Consider the following 13,194-nt stretch of genomic DNA (forward strand, 5'->3'; position numbering starts at 1 on the left):
CTCTTACGCTTCCGTCTCCGCTCACGCTTACTTCGTCGTTAGAAACCAGCCTTTAGCGCACAAATAACAAACAAAATTGCGGCAGTAAACGAAAGAGCGAGGCTGGTTTGTTATTTGTTTCTTCGCGCATATGTACGAAGGAGAAGAGAACAGGCGCGTACTTAGGATTGGGGGGGGAGGGGGGGGGGGGGGGGGAGGCGCAGTCATAGGAATCCCTGTGTACGCGCCTGGAGAAAGAGAAGTTTGAAGACGACACAGAATTTGAGTCCGGACTATTTTCCAGAGGAGGGAGCAGCTAGGATTGTTCAACACACTGGTACCTCTTCCTCATTGTTTCAGGCTGGGAACAACCAAGCGTCCTGTGCATTGTCGCTTGAGAGTGTTTTCATTAAAAAAGTTGAGTCGTATCACGCCTATTTCCGGCCGTAACAGTCGTAGAGATAGAATGGGTTCTACCTCTGACGACTGTGAAACAATCTGTCGTAAGGGTCGTCTCTTTGAGTGTTTCCATATAGTCGCGAGGATATTTATTGCAGACGACTGTTACGACTATATAAAATCCAGGCTTAGCCACCCACTGTGTGTCGTATCCTCGCATATTTCTAATAATAACTACTTATTAACCGAGCGTGAGGGCTTTACGAAGAAATATCAGACCGAGGTCTTGAATGTACGGCCCCAGGCCGAGCGCCGTGCTGAAAAGACCAGGTCTGATATTTTCCCGTACAGCCCGAGCAAGCGAGGTTAATAAAAGTTTTATTATATGGCTTTTAAGAATTAAAATGACGAGAAAACAAATCAACTAGATCGATTAGTTTATCGATCGATTTTAAAAAGGCGGGACAACAAGAAATACTCGCCACGGTCAACTTAAAAAATGTAAGAGTGAAAACATTCAACTAAAAAGAAGACAAGATACCAAATAGACCTTAGAGTGAGAGTTGTTAGTTTTAATAGCCCTTTTAGACGTAAAAAGAAGAATGATCGGTGGGCCCAAATGAATGGGAAGCGTTCAGCGTTGTTTTTATCGTTCACGCTGTGACGAGCACGGTGATATAATTTAACGACTTTACACCGCGGTAATCCTTAAATTTCTTAGAACCTTAACAGAAACTAATAGCAAGGGGGGTAATTGTTAATAACAAAAAAAATCAAAATTACCTATTTTCTGCATATAATTACATAGTAGGGCTGGAAATACGTCAAACAAAATTTTTACAGCGATTTTTCGCGCTATTTAGCAGATTTATGCTAAATTTCTATTTCAGCCATCTCTAGCGTGAAATATTCACAAGGCGATCCTACACATACACATAGCTTAATACAACTGAATAAAAAATACGGGGGACGAATTTGGATTTTGTTCGTATAAATAGCAGCTGGGTAGGAACATTTTTTTTTTTTCTTTCTTTCTTTCTTCCTTTTTTTTTTTTGTTTGAACAGATAAGAAACTGGTCCAAAAAATTTTGCAGATCTCATAAGGAAAAAAATCCCCTTCTTTCGGATGATTTTATTTTATCCCGGTCAATTTGAGTCGTTTATTTTCTTGCGTATATTTTAGAAATTTGCAAACGTCTTAAACCAGACAAGGGATTCTAATCAGACATTAGTCTAGGATTCACACAAATTACAAAAGTTACTATAAAGAATTCAGGAAACCACATTTATAAAATGCATTTTCATCGATTCAAGCTGATTTTACTCGTTAAAAGGTATTTTTGTTATTCTTTTATTTTTTTAAAGTACCCCCCCCCCCCCCCCCACGCCTGACTGTTTTTAGTCTCTGTTTAGGTTCTGATTAGGTTCTAGGATAACCGCGGTCGACCTTGCGGGCAATTTATTCCTATTTTCACCTTTTGGAAGCTGCAGGCTACATCCCAAAGGTGCTATAGATCCAAACAATAAAAAAGAAAGCTCAGATGATGTCAGGCTTCACGGCATGATTGGACTGTTTGGTGTGAGAACAAACTTTTGTTGTAAAAGAAACAAAACACCAAACACTTTGTGCTGCTTTATGATGATCTGATAGAAATATTGCATTTACAAAGAAATTTAAATATCTTGAAGAGACTCTTTTGGGTGTTTGCACCCCTTGTTATTTATTCTTTTGTTTGTTTGTTTGTTTAGGTGGCGCTCGCCGGCTCGTCAGATTGTTTTCTACTTGTCAAATTCGCCAAGTCATTTGGCTATGTACAAAGCCCGCTGCTAAAAAATATCAAAAACTGCCCACGGGCAATATCGTAGGATTCTAGCCCGCTCAACAGCCAATCAAAGCGCGCGTACTATCGTAGCCATAAAAAAACTAAAAAAAAATGCTAGGGATTAGTCACGCGCGCAAGAAAATAAACAACATAAAAATAAGAACGATTTTATTCAACTTATTTACATCTGTGACAGCGATGATTTTCCAAAATTTGTTTAAAACAGTGACTATTTTACATCACTAATATCTTATGCATTCACGCCTATGTATATATAAATTCTATTCGCCCAATTTTTCGATTCTGTTAATTTACAAGTACTGCATTCTGTATGACAAATTTGTACAGCCTTTCCAGCTAGTACTATCGTAAGGATAAATATATTCCTGATTGAAATAAATGCTATTAAAATAACCTAGGTGAGTTCAACGCTTTTCTATTAAAGTTTTCCTTTCAGGAATTTTTCACTTGGTACAACTCCCTTATGTTTGTGATTGTCCTTGCGCCATCTTCACATTTACTGCTACTTGTTGTTGTAGTTGTTAATAATATTGTCCTAGGCTTGCAACTCAAATTCACTGCTGCTCGCTCGATGATGCGGCTGGGGTTGTAGTATCATCCGGGTTTTCTTGACCCTCTATTTCTGAAATAATAAGCATAATTTTCATGTGATAGTGATCTGATGATGCAATGATCTTCCTATTAATCATAGTATTCGATTTGGCAAATCTTTCAAATAAAGCCACCAATGGTCGCCTCCATAACGCATATTATGTGAAGATACGGTACACACTATTACCTCTCTCGGCGACGGCTTTTTGTTTCTTGAGGATCTTCTGTAGTTCTGACTTCTCCTCCTCTCGCGGCTTATCGTCCAGCATATCTCCCATCGAGCGACTCCTGGGTTTGCGGAGAATCGACTTCGCTTGGAACGCCGGGTTCTCCACCGACTCCGAGGGTTGGCGCGGTAAGTAAGCGTCAGAGCGCTTTCGCAGCTTCAGAGTCTCCCACTCGGGCTCCCTGTCTCGGTCTCCTGTCGGGGACTTATCGAGAGAGTAGGAACTCTTGGATTTCATTGTTTTCTGTTGACGAAAAGAGAGGATATGGCTATTACAGATGAAAGATAGTAATTCTATTTGCATTGCGACGCACGCTAGCTTAGCAACCTTGGCCATTTTGTGAAGTAAACTAATAAAAACCGATGAGGAAAGGAGAAACTTGCTATCCGATTGACACTAACTTAACTAACAAGAGTGGCAAAGAAATGCCTGAGTGCACGTCAGAGGACGACGAAATCTCGCTAGTTATGAAGTTCTTGTCAATCAAAAGGGTATCGCGCACAGCAACTCACCAGCAAACTACCGAGTTCATTCATAGCTGGGGCTTTCTCCTCGTCGCGTTTGTAATCACAACGGTTCTAATGACAAAGACCACAATTAATGTATAAACAAAACCGGTAGTGACAGGAACGCGAGACGTCATTTCAACAGTGCACACTACACAGAGAGGCTCCCCCGATATATGGGTTACCCTGTGGTGTTATTAAGGGTGAATAACAGTGACGTGATAACAACTGTGTATCGCTCAACGGACCGTTACCAGGATAATGGTTACCCTGTGGTGTCTATAGGACATATGACTTCATAACGACAGTATATTGCCAAAAGTTTTTACCCAGATAATCGATTACCCTGTGGTTTGTATTCAAGGATGTATGGTATCATAACAACACTGTACTGCCAAGAGTTGTTACCCAGATAATCGGTCATTCTGTGGTTTATATTCACTGACGGATGAAGTCATAACAACAGTGTATTGCCAAGAGTTGTTACCCAGATACTGGGTTACCCTGTGGTGTGAATCAGATAATCAATGTCGTAATCGACTACAGACTTTTCCCAGGAGAATGGACCACCCTGCGGTGTGTATTTATTAGGACATACAGGAATTGAGACGGGCTTGAGTTGTATTTTTCCCTTGTTAATGCGATCCATCATCTCCTTCATTGCGTTGGCTACAGGGTCATCAGGCTTCTTGGCGCCTGTGGAATTCGGACAACACAGTCACATCTGTCTGATTATTACAATTAGGCGCCCAATATGATTGAGGATATCGAACAAACAACTGTGAAAACTTGAGCAAGGGTTGTGGGAACGCAATTTTCTTCCTATGTCCTTTATAAAGTTCTAAAGTGCCAAACTCTACATCTAATCCATCTACTACAGCCCCTTGAGCCAGTGGTATAGAGGGGCAGGGCCAACCAAACAGCGGAAATGCTCCCCCATACAAAACCACATGTAGATAACTAGACATAACTTGTGAATGACACTCACGTTTCAAACTGTTCTTTTTTTTAGATCCCATCATACCCATGAATTTTCTGAAAGAGAAATTAATTCATATCTGTTCATATACTGGAAGTAGAAGAAACGGGAGCAAAGCCAGATTTATGTAATCTTACTTGATGAGCTGACCAGGCGGCGGTGGGGGAGGGGGTGGGGGAGGTGGTGGTGGTGGTGGTGCACATAGGGGTGGGGGCGTAGCTGCGGCCATACTCTTAGCTTCCTCAAGTTTCTTTTCGAGCTGGGAAACTAGAAAAGTTTTGACAATGTTAAATTCATCCAATTGGAAAAATGTATGTTTCTGCAGCTTACTTTTGTCTTCAGCATCTTTTTCTTTTTTCTGGGCCTCTGTTAGTTGATTTTCCAAGTTTTCTACTTCCTCTTGCACAAGATCAAGCCGACTTTGCAAACCTGCAAGAAAGAAATGCATCAAGGGTTTAAAAAGCTAGTGAATATTGAAAAACAGCTATAAAATGGAAAACAAAGCTGTTGATTATGAAAATGAGATTGGTAGTATTTATCTGTGCCAGAGTGTACTTCCAACAATTTCAGTTCAACCTGGACGACAGGGGGTAGGGGAGGGGGGGCAGTTACTCCTCTTGTTAGGGAGTATTTTGTTATTTTACTCCTTTACAAAAAGGGATTCAGTGCAATATTATAAGACATGGTAATGCTTGGTATGACTAGGAAGTCTACACACAAGCTGTAGAAAATCTAGGTGCTGTGCATAAGTGTGGTGAATCATGGAAATAAATCAACCCAAGGTTGAAGTAGTATGTTTAAGCCTTAGTGGAAACAGGGTATTTTTGTTGACATTTTGTGCATTAGCATTTTGTCAGCATTATTAGACCTCCAATTACAGGTTATGCTTAAAATGTTAAGCATTAAAATGTGAGGTCTAAAACATACCACTTTATTTTGGTTATTTACTTGGTAATGCATACTTGGCAACCATGACAACTCAAAAACTGGGAGACTGTGCTTAAAATACAAGAACTGTATAAGAAATTCTACTCAAAAACCTGGAGATTACAGTAAATGTATAGGGAGTTTTGATTTTTTTGCCATGAGATGAATGCTAAAAACTGCGAGTCTACCACGAAAACTGGGAGAGTTGGCAGGTATGAAAATAGTGAACTTAGGCTCAAAGTTACGGATTGTAAAGTGTTAAATAACAGTCATCTTCCTATGTCTTTTATAATTATCTTTTTGGATATGATATGAGATCTAACAGAGAGGGTGAATATTTTAGAACATGTTTATTCTATTTTTTTCTGGGAATCACCCCTGTGATAAATTATCCAGCCACAATAACATTATTTCCTAGTTTTCGTGAAGTGCAAATAAATATTACCTTTAATATATTCACAATCTTTTGATGATGAAACTTCTTCTTCTAGATCTTTAATCTGCAACCACCAAAAGCACTTTCTGTGATTTTATTGAATACACTAAGTATTTGAAATTCCAGTTTAATCCAACTAATCAATTATATGTCAAAACCATATGCAAAGTGCTGCAATTTTACATTTCAACCAAACAACATACCTTTTCTTCTGCTTGTGTCTTTTGTTGGAGGAGTTCTTTGTTTAATCTGTCATTCTCAGCAAATGCCTTAGCTAACCTCTCATCTTGGTTGGCCTCTTGCAGAATTTCCTTCTTACGGTTCAACTCTTCATCATTTCTTTTTGCCTATTTCAAATAAATCATCTCAACTATTCTATAGTTCGAAAGACACTACCATTGCCATTAAGACAGAGTTAGAAAGTTAGCCAATTTAGCATGCAAGAGCTTTTGCTAAATTAATATTATAATTACATCTAATTTGATGTTTAAAAAGTATTTCTTTGTCAGGTAGGATGCAGACGCACCCCCCCCCCCCCCTTGGCGGCCAAAATGTGGGGGTAATTTCTTCAATTACTATGCTTTTTTCATATGATACCTTTGATAGATATACCTAGTATACTTCTTGTATCCTTATTGGTTTACTTTTTTTTTACACAAAAACAATAAAGCTTGCCAAAGTAGCATGTGTTGCAGTGCAACACCTTGTATTCCTGTGCAAGCCAAAATGCTACAAACGATAAGAAGAAGAGATTGTAATGGTACCTACATCAAGAGCAAGTTTCTCAGCCTCTGCACGGCACACTGACTCCATCTCTAATCTCTGCTGTAAAATGTTGAACTCTTCGTAGGCCAGCACAGACACTGAAAATATGCACATCAAGTCAGAAAATATACTTGGGGTCAACCTGGAAGTGTTTACTTGTAAGATAGTAGGAAAATGGCAAAAAATCAAAAAAGAACTATGAAGTATGAAAAAAGACTGTAAACATTTAAAAGACTAATAGCTAAAACAACCTTAACTATGACACTGGTATGACTAGAAAAACTAGAGACATGTTGTAGAATAACTATAGGTGGTTCTCGACTATGACAAAATGAAAAGTCTTTGATCTTCCCAAAGGAAGGACCAGCCTTTGCCTTCCCCTCCGCCAACACCCAAGCCCCACACAACATACCAAGCAATTACCAACCTCTATTCAGCTGTCTGAGTTGCTTTTCACAAGAAGCAAGCTTTTTCCTTGTCACAGCATGAGCCTCTTTTTCTTTGGAAAACTGTTAAAAATAGAAAAGGAAGAATATCTAGTCTACTATTATCTACAAATTGGACAACCAGAGATTTTTCTTACCAAATCTTGATTTTCTGTCAGCTTTCCATGTGTCTCATTCAACTGTATCTTTAATCTTTCAACCAGGCTTTTCAACTCTAGAATGTGTAAACATAAATAAAGTCATGTTTATCGTTTTGATTAATGAAGGGTAGCTAGTCTGTAACTGGGCTTTGACAAACATTTGACAGAGCAAAGAGGTTGGTTGTGCACAAAATGGAGTGTGCACAATAATAAGGGAGCTAGTGGAGTAAAACTTGCAGAAATACCTTCTCTTTCTCTCACTTTTCATGTTTTTGTGATAAGGTTAACAAAGGGGGAGTTGTTTCATCTTGAGTTAAGCACATGGACTACCCAACATTCTGGACAGTGGAAGTTGAAAAATTTAATTTTTTGTTAGAAGAAATCACTTACAAGTATCTTTATTTCAATAATATCTGTATCAGAGATATGATTATTTACCTTTTATTTCTTCCTGTAAGATTAAAGATGAACTCTCTGATCCTGAATCATCTGAAGCTGACTCATTCAGAATCTCAAATGACTGCAGTTCAGCCTGAAGATTAAAACAAAAATTGTTGAAATTATGTATTAAGTATTAAATTATCATCTTTGGCAAGTAAAACACGTAGTGATACTTAGTTATCCAAAATAAGTATTTGTTCATATACTGGAGACTGTGAATCCCTCAAGAAAGTTAATCAAAGGTCCCAACTCACAGAACTTCATTAACCTGTATTTAGGGACATAGAAAACTGCTGGGGATGATGGCCTGTGGTACAGTACCATATAGTGACAGTGTATACACACAAACCCACACCCATGATTGTAAACTGCACAGAGTAATCTGTATCTACATATTGTCTAGTTAATATCACATTAAAAGTGCATTTAATCATTTCTTGTATGAGGTTTGTAAGAAATTGTAAACTAGCATAATTAAGCATTAGCATAATTTAGCATAAGTAATGACTTATGTCAGGGATGACTGCACATACCTGGGTTAACCCCTGCAGCGTCTGGGCCCCCCAGTTTATGAAGGGGTGGGGCCTCTCTACGAGTTCTGGAAGCTCAACAAAGGGAGTCCTGGCTGCTTGATTACCCCCTCCCAACACTCTCTTATGTGTAACACAGAAAGGTGTAACAGGTATCCCCTGGGGGGCAGGGAGCTTTGGCTCAGAGGCCTGGCTCCTCGGGTGTGCTTGGTTAGGCGGTTACCAAACTATCCTAAACCTGACCCTAAACTTATCAGAGTTTAATGCTATGTTAAAATCATAAATAAAATAAATGAATTCCATTCATGAGCTCACCAGATTAATGCCATCGCCATTCAAGCTTGCAATCTGTGTAAATATCATTTGACTTTGCCTCTTGAGCTTTTTGTTTTTATTGACCATCTGAAAAATATAAAGTGCTCTAAATATCCCACTTTTGGTTTTATTTGTCCAGTCACTAGCTATACCTGAGACTCAAAATTGAAATAAATAAAATACCTATCTCAACCTAAAAATATGCTGCTGCAATACAGAACATTTATCCTTTGTTTATACCTAAGAAGCAACCTTCCAAGGCCTTACATCGGCACTCCTCCCCCAACCCTTCCCCCATACTTGACTTGGCACTCTCCCCTCCCCCCATTCCTCACATTTCCCATTTTGCTTATACACAGCGGCAATCTCCAGGGTCTTATCTTGAAACTCTCTACCTTCCCCAACCTGAAATAGCCTATTTATCCTTTGCTTATACCTCAGTAGCAATCTCCACAGCCTTATCTCGGCATTCTTGCTCCACCTCATACTTTCTGTGCAGATTCTCATACTCATCTAATGCCAAGCTGGATACTACAAAATAATATAGGTGTGAGAAAAAATCAAGAGGGAGTGAATCAGGGGCATGCAAAGGAGAATAAAAGAAGAAGAGCGGAAAGGAGAGTAAACAGTTTTAATACCAAAAGAGGATGTAGAGTTTGGTAAACCAGAATGTAGATCAGTGGTATGGGCTTCATTTCTCTAGCCAGAGGTTCCAAGGTCAAAACCAACTCAGGTAAAATTAATTTTTTTATAAAAACCTGGCTCTCTACACTGTGGATTGTGAATCCCAGTCAAGTAACATTAACATGGAACATTGTTACTATCTATCCCAAAGTAAATGTTACCAGCTTATTTATACAGGGCCTCAGCAGGTGGGAGGGGGTCACTGGAGGCATGTGTCCCCCCAATATTAAAAAAAATTATAAGGAAATGACCAGTGGGGCGTGGCTATGCCCCCCCCCCCCAATGTTTTTGTATTGTGCCCCTTCTGTATTTCAAGGTGTGCTATAGCACTGTTATATAATTTATACAAAGAGCAAAAGAAAACACTTAAAAACTATAAAAATATTAAGGTTAAAACCTCAGAAACACTGTTATTTTAATGTTTAATAAATGTTTCAAACCTACTGGTGATTATTCTATGGGGAGATTAAATCAGTGTTATCAGTCTGGTCTAGCTGACAGATAGATAGAACAGGTGTTTACATGAATTCCAAAATTAAACAGCAGACATGTCAACCTAATGCGATTACCAATTGCAATGAAGAATGTGGCCAGTAAATGGAAATTTTAACATCCTGTTATAATCCAAGTCTAGGTTAATTCTAAAAGCATTCATACATGTTATTATAGCACTATTAGGAAAAAAGAATGTTAGAAATAATCAGAAATTAGCTGCAACCAAGAAATAACAAAGAGAGATCATAGATATACAACAGATTGTTTTTCACATATATTAAACAGAGCATTCAAACAGAAAGAATGGGAATCAGCGTGATATTTTATATTAGGGAAATCCCTTTGAGATATTGGTTGGCTATCATTGTTTGATTAATAAGGAATGTTAGCATCCAATTGTTCACACAATTTTCAATTAGTTCCTTTTATGAAAAATCTCTGACCACTTCAAAATTCAAAAGAAATGTTAAATCGGACAAAGTTAGGCAAAATGTTTGAAAGGGTTTTTTTTATAATAAAATTTTTTAGACATTTAAAAAACTGAATTATATAAAACATTTTACATTAAAATAAATTACATTTACATTATTTTGCAGCTGGTACAGTAAGACGTAATGTAATCAACAATGAGATTTTTTTCTCAAAATATAAAAAAATACTCAATCACATATACTCAAAATCGAAAATTTCACTATCTTCAAGTACAAATCACTGTACAAATTGAGATGGAAAAGTTGCCACAAAAGTTATTCTATGAAAGTGATATCTTTATTTTTTTATGAATAGCCAACTGCCCTCCATTTTACCCCAATAATAGAAAGTTCAACGACTCACCGTCCTTTAAACGGTCCAAGTCTTGCTTTGCTTTTAGATACTTTTCATGCTCAGTTTGGAACTAGCAAAAGATAAGGAATTACTCTACCACTATCAACACCGTAGATAATATATAAGTAAATATAAATAAACTCTTTCGCGGATCTTACTTTTTTGTAGTATTCCTCGCACTTTGCCTTGACCAGATCAAACTCCTCCACAGCTGTTGATAAAGTAAAACGGAAAATCTTTCAGTTAATCTGTAATACTTAACACAAACTCAGCAAAGAACAGCACTTGAATTTTGATCATCAAATTGCTGTGAAGGAATTTTGCTCGGGATCGCATATTATTGCCGGGCTTGCAACGCTTACCAGTTCTAGATAAGCCCTTGAGTTTCTGGTAGTCCTTATCTATGTGTTGTACGTTTTCTTGAGTCGTAATCATATCTTCCTGCAGCTGTAGTAATTGCGTCTCAGCTTCTCTCACCGCCATGTTCGCTTCCTATCTCTGGGCGGAGGGTCACGTGTGAAAACCGGAAGTCTATGTCATCACGACATCATCTTCAACCTCTCTGTTTATTTATTCCACAACAATAAAACCGATAAATCCTGCTTTAATCCATCGCACATAAAGTATATAGAACAATTGACTTTCTACAACAATATTTTTTTTCCACCTTACCAGAAGAGAGAGGCCAAACAGGCAAAGGACGGACGGACACAAACTAACAGTGTATTCATCTAAAAAGGCGCTTCTAACTGGTTTGATTAGATTGAGGCGTGAATAAATAACCAGGGCGTAGCAGGCCTCCTCGAAATATTGAGGGGTACAATACAGAAACATTAAGAAAATATTAGGGGGGGGGACATGCCCCCAGTGCCCCACCCCCTGCTACGGCCCTGGGATGGAATGTATACCGTAATTGCTTGAAAAAGCGCCTTCCTCAAATAAACGATTCCCCGAATAAGCGCCTTGCACTAATCTCGCCTAATTGTTTTGCACGATATTAGAAAAAGAAAGGAAAACTGACAGTGCTACGCGCCACAACAATTTAAATAGAAGCTCGTTTTGTCATGTTTTGTTTGATTTGTTATGGTTCTTTAGAGATAAAACGGTTTTTCAAATACCGTAATGATTCGAATAAGCGCCCTAAGCGCCCCTTCCCGACCCTATTTATATAAGAACTGCTACTCTTTTTTTCTGATTATTTTCCTTTTTGTAGGACTGCGTTTATCCCAGTTATCCCTCCCCAAAAAAAGCGAGTGGTCCATCGCATCTCCCCCCCCCCCTTCCCACCATCAAGAAAAAAAGTAACGGGCAAATAGAGGGCTTTTTAGGCTTCATACAAGCCTAATATGCGGTGCTATTTTAAAAACACTTGCGTTTTCTACAACGGTGGTTCGACCGAAATTTTGCCCTTCCTTAAAAAAATAATTGTTTTGAGGTTCCCATTTCGATAAGTAGGGTGCGCTAAATGCCTTTTAAAGCGGATTTTTTTCCAATTCTTTCTTATTTTTTTATTTTCGATAGTAAACTTGGCAGCATAAGTTTACCAACATCTCTTGTCTTGTCTTGTCTTGTCTTGTCTTGTCTTGTCTTGTCTTGTCTTGTCGAGAAGAGCTGATGATTGATAAGAGTTTGGCGACCTCTTGTTCTCCGCTGTGACGTCACCTGTGGATAAAGGAAGGTACACGCACCAAAAAATGAGTTTTATCAAGAGAGCATAAGATAAGAGAGGGACACTTTGGTATTACCCGCGCGCCATGTCGATTCCGAATCCGGCTATTTTTAGTAACCACCACCCCACCACTGCGCGTGAGCGCGCTTTGGCATTTACATTTTGTTGTTTGCCGCTATTTTGTGACATGAAACCGAAAAGAAAAACATCCTATTTGCACAAATACCATCGAAAATGTCATTCTAGCATCAAGGATACGGGCAGTTGCAGTTTATTAAGGAGATGTAGTACTTCGAGGATTGCAAGATTTCCAAAACGAGACTTCATTCAAAATCAAGAGCGGAAAACCTCGTGCTTCAATCACCGTTTTTGCTCTAACTTGCTGCTTCTTCGTGGTTTCTCAACAATCATTATCTTCCCAATGGTCAAACGAAATTTGTAAGTTATACCATTAGATATAATATTGATTTTTGTAAATATTCCGGTGAATTGAGAAGGAATCCAAGAAAAATACATTTCATAAAACTATCCTAGCGAGGGAATGCATTTTTGTGATGATCAAAGCCAGCAAGCTGAAGTATCTGAGCTTTTGTAAAAGTGAGAAAATAAAGAGGGATATATTACTGTATTTCTTTGATGTTGTTATTATTATATGTAATATTATGTTGTTATTAGCTGGTGTCGGGATTTGAATCAAACGCAGTATCACAGCCATTTTATCGCTCGTTGGTTTTTTTCTTTCTCATTTGACTTCGCCGCTCAGCTTTCTGTGAGTATATTTGCCAATCTTGGTAAATTAAGTTAGACTTTTTTCTTCTTCCGAGTTATTTTACATGATCTCTTTTCATTCCTATCGAGTTGGCAAAACAACAAACACGCAACCCGCGGGGGGGGGAGTAGGACAAAATAAAAGGAGCAAATCCTCACGGGCAGTGGTGGGGTGGTGGTTACTAAAAATAGCCGGATTCGAAATCTAAGGGACGAGGTCATAACAAT

General features: G+C 38.5%; 1 protein-coding gene and 1 long non-coding RNA gene across 2 annotated transcripts; both read right to left on the minus strand.

Annotated features, from left to right (window-relative positions):
- Window positions 1–2,352: 2,352 nt before the first annotated feature.
- On the minus strand, window positions 2,353–11,060 carry LOC5521555 (shootin-1). The gene is made up of 18 exons (XM_032366796.2): window positions 10,892–11,060; window positions 10,688–10,740; window positions 10,539–10,599; window positions 8,962–9,056; window positions 8,526–8,612; window positions 7,678–7,771; window positions 7,237–7,313; window positions 7,081–7,162; window positions 6,657–6,751; window positions 6,092–6,235; window positions 5,898–5,952; window positions 4,856–4,954; window positions 4,663–4,792; window positions 4,535–4,581; window positions 4,145–4,242; window positions 3,553–3,618; window positions 3,001–3,283; window positions 2,353–2,844 (listed from the first exon to the last, which is right to left on the minus strand). Exons 1-18 carry the CDS (start codon window positions 11,010–11,012, stop codon window positions 2,777–2,779), a joined length of 1,755 nt encoding a protein of 584 aa, XP_032222687.1. The 5' UTR covers window positions 11,013–11,060; the 3' UTR covers window positions 2,353–2,776.
- A 980-nt stretch (window positions 11,061–12,040) lies between these two features.
- Window positions 12,041–12,306, minus strand: LOC125568042. Its single transcript, XR_007312043.1, has 2 exons — window positions 12,275–12,306; window positions 12,041–12,191 (listed from the first exon to the last, which is right to left on the minus strand). It is a non-coding gene; the product is annotated as an uncharacterized LOC125568042 (long non-coding RNA).
- Between the last annotated feature and the right edge of the window lie 888 nt (window positions 12,307–13,194).

The sequence above is a fragment of the Nematostella vectensis genome, chromosome 6, assembly GCF_932526225.1.
Source record: "Nematostella vectensis chromosome 6, jaNemVect1.1, whole genome shotgun sequence".
NCBI classification, from domain to species: domain Eukaryota; kingdom Metazoa; phylum Cnidaria; class Anthozoa; order Actiniaria; family Edwardsiidae; genus Nematostella; species Nematostella vectensis.

Excerpts from the sequence above, each read along its gene's own strand:
- LOC5521555 (XM_032366796.2), bottom strand. The coding sequence starts at position 11,012 with ATGGCGGTGAGAGAAGCTGAGACGCAATTACTACAGCTGCAGGAAGAT. Across the intron at positions 9,057-10,538 it reads CTTGGACCGTTTAAAGGACG|TATCCAGCTTGGCATTAGAT; the intron begins GTGAGTCGTTGA and ends ATTATTTTGTAG. Across the intron at positions 4,793-4,855 it reads AAAAGATGCTGAAGACAAAA|TTTCCCAGCTCGAAAAGAAA; the intron begins GTAAGCTGCAGA and ends AAACTTTTCTAG.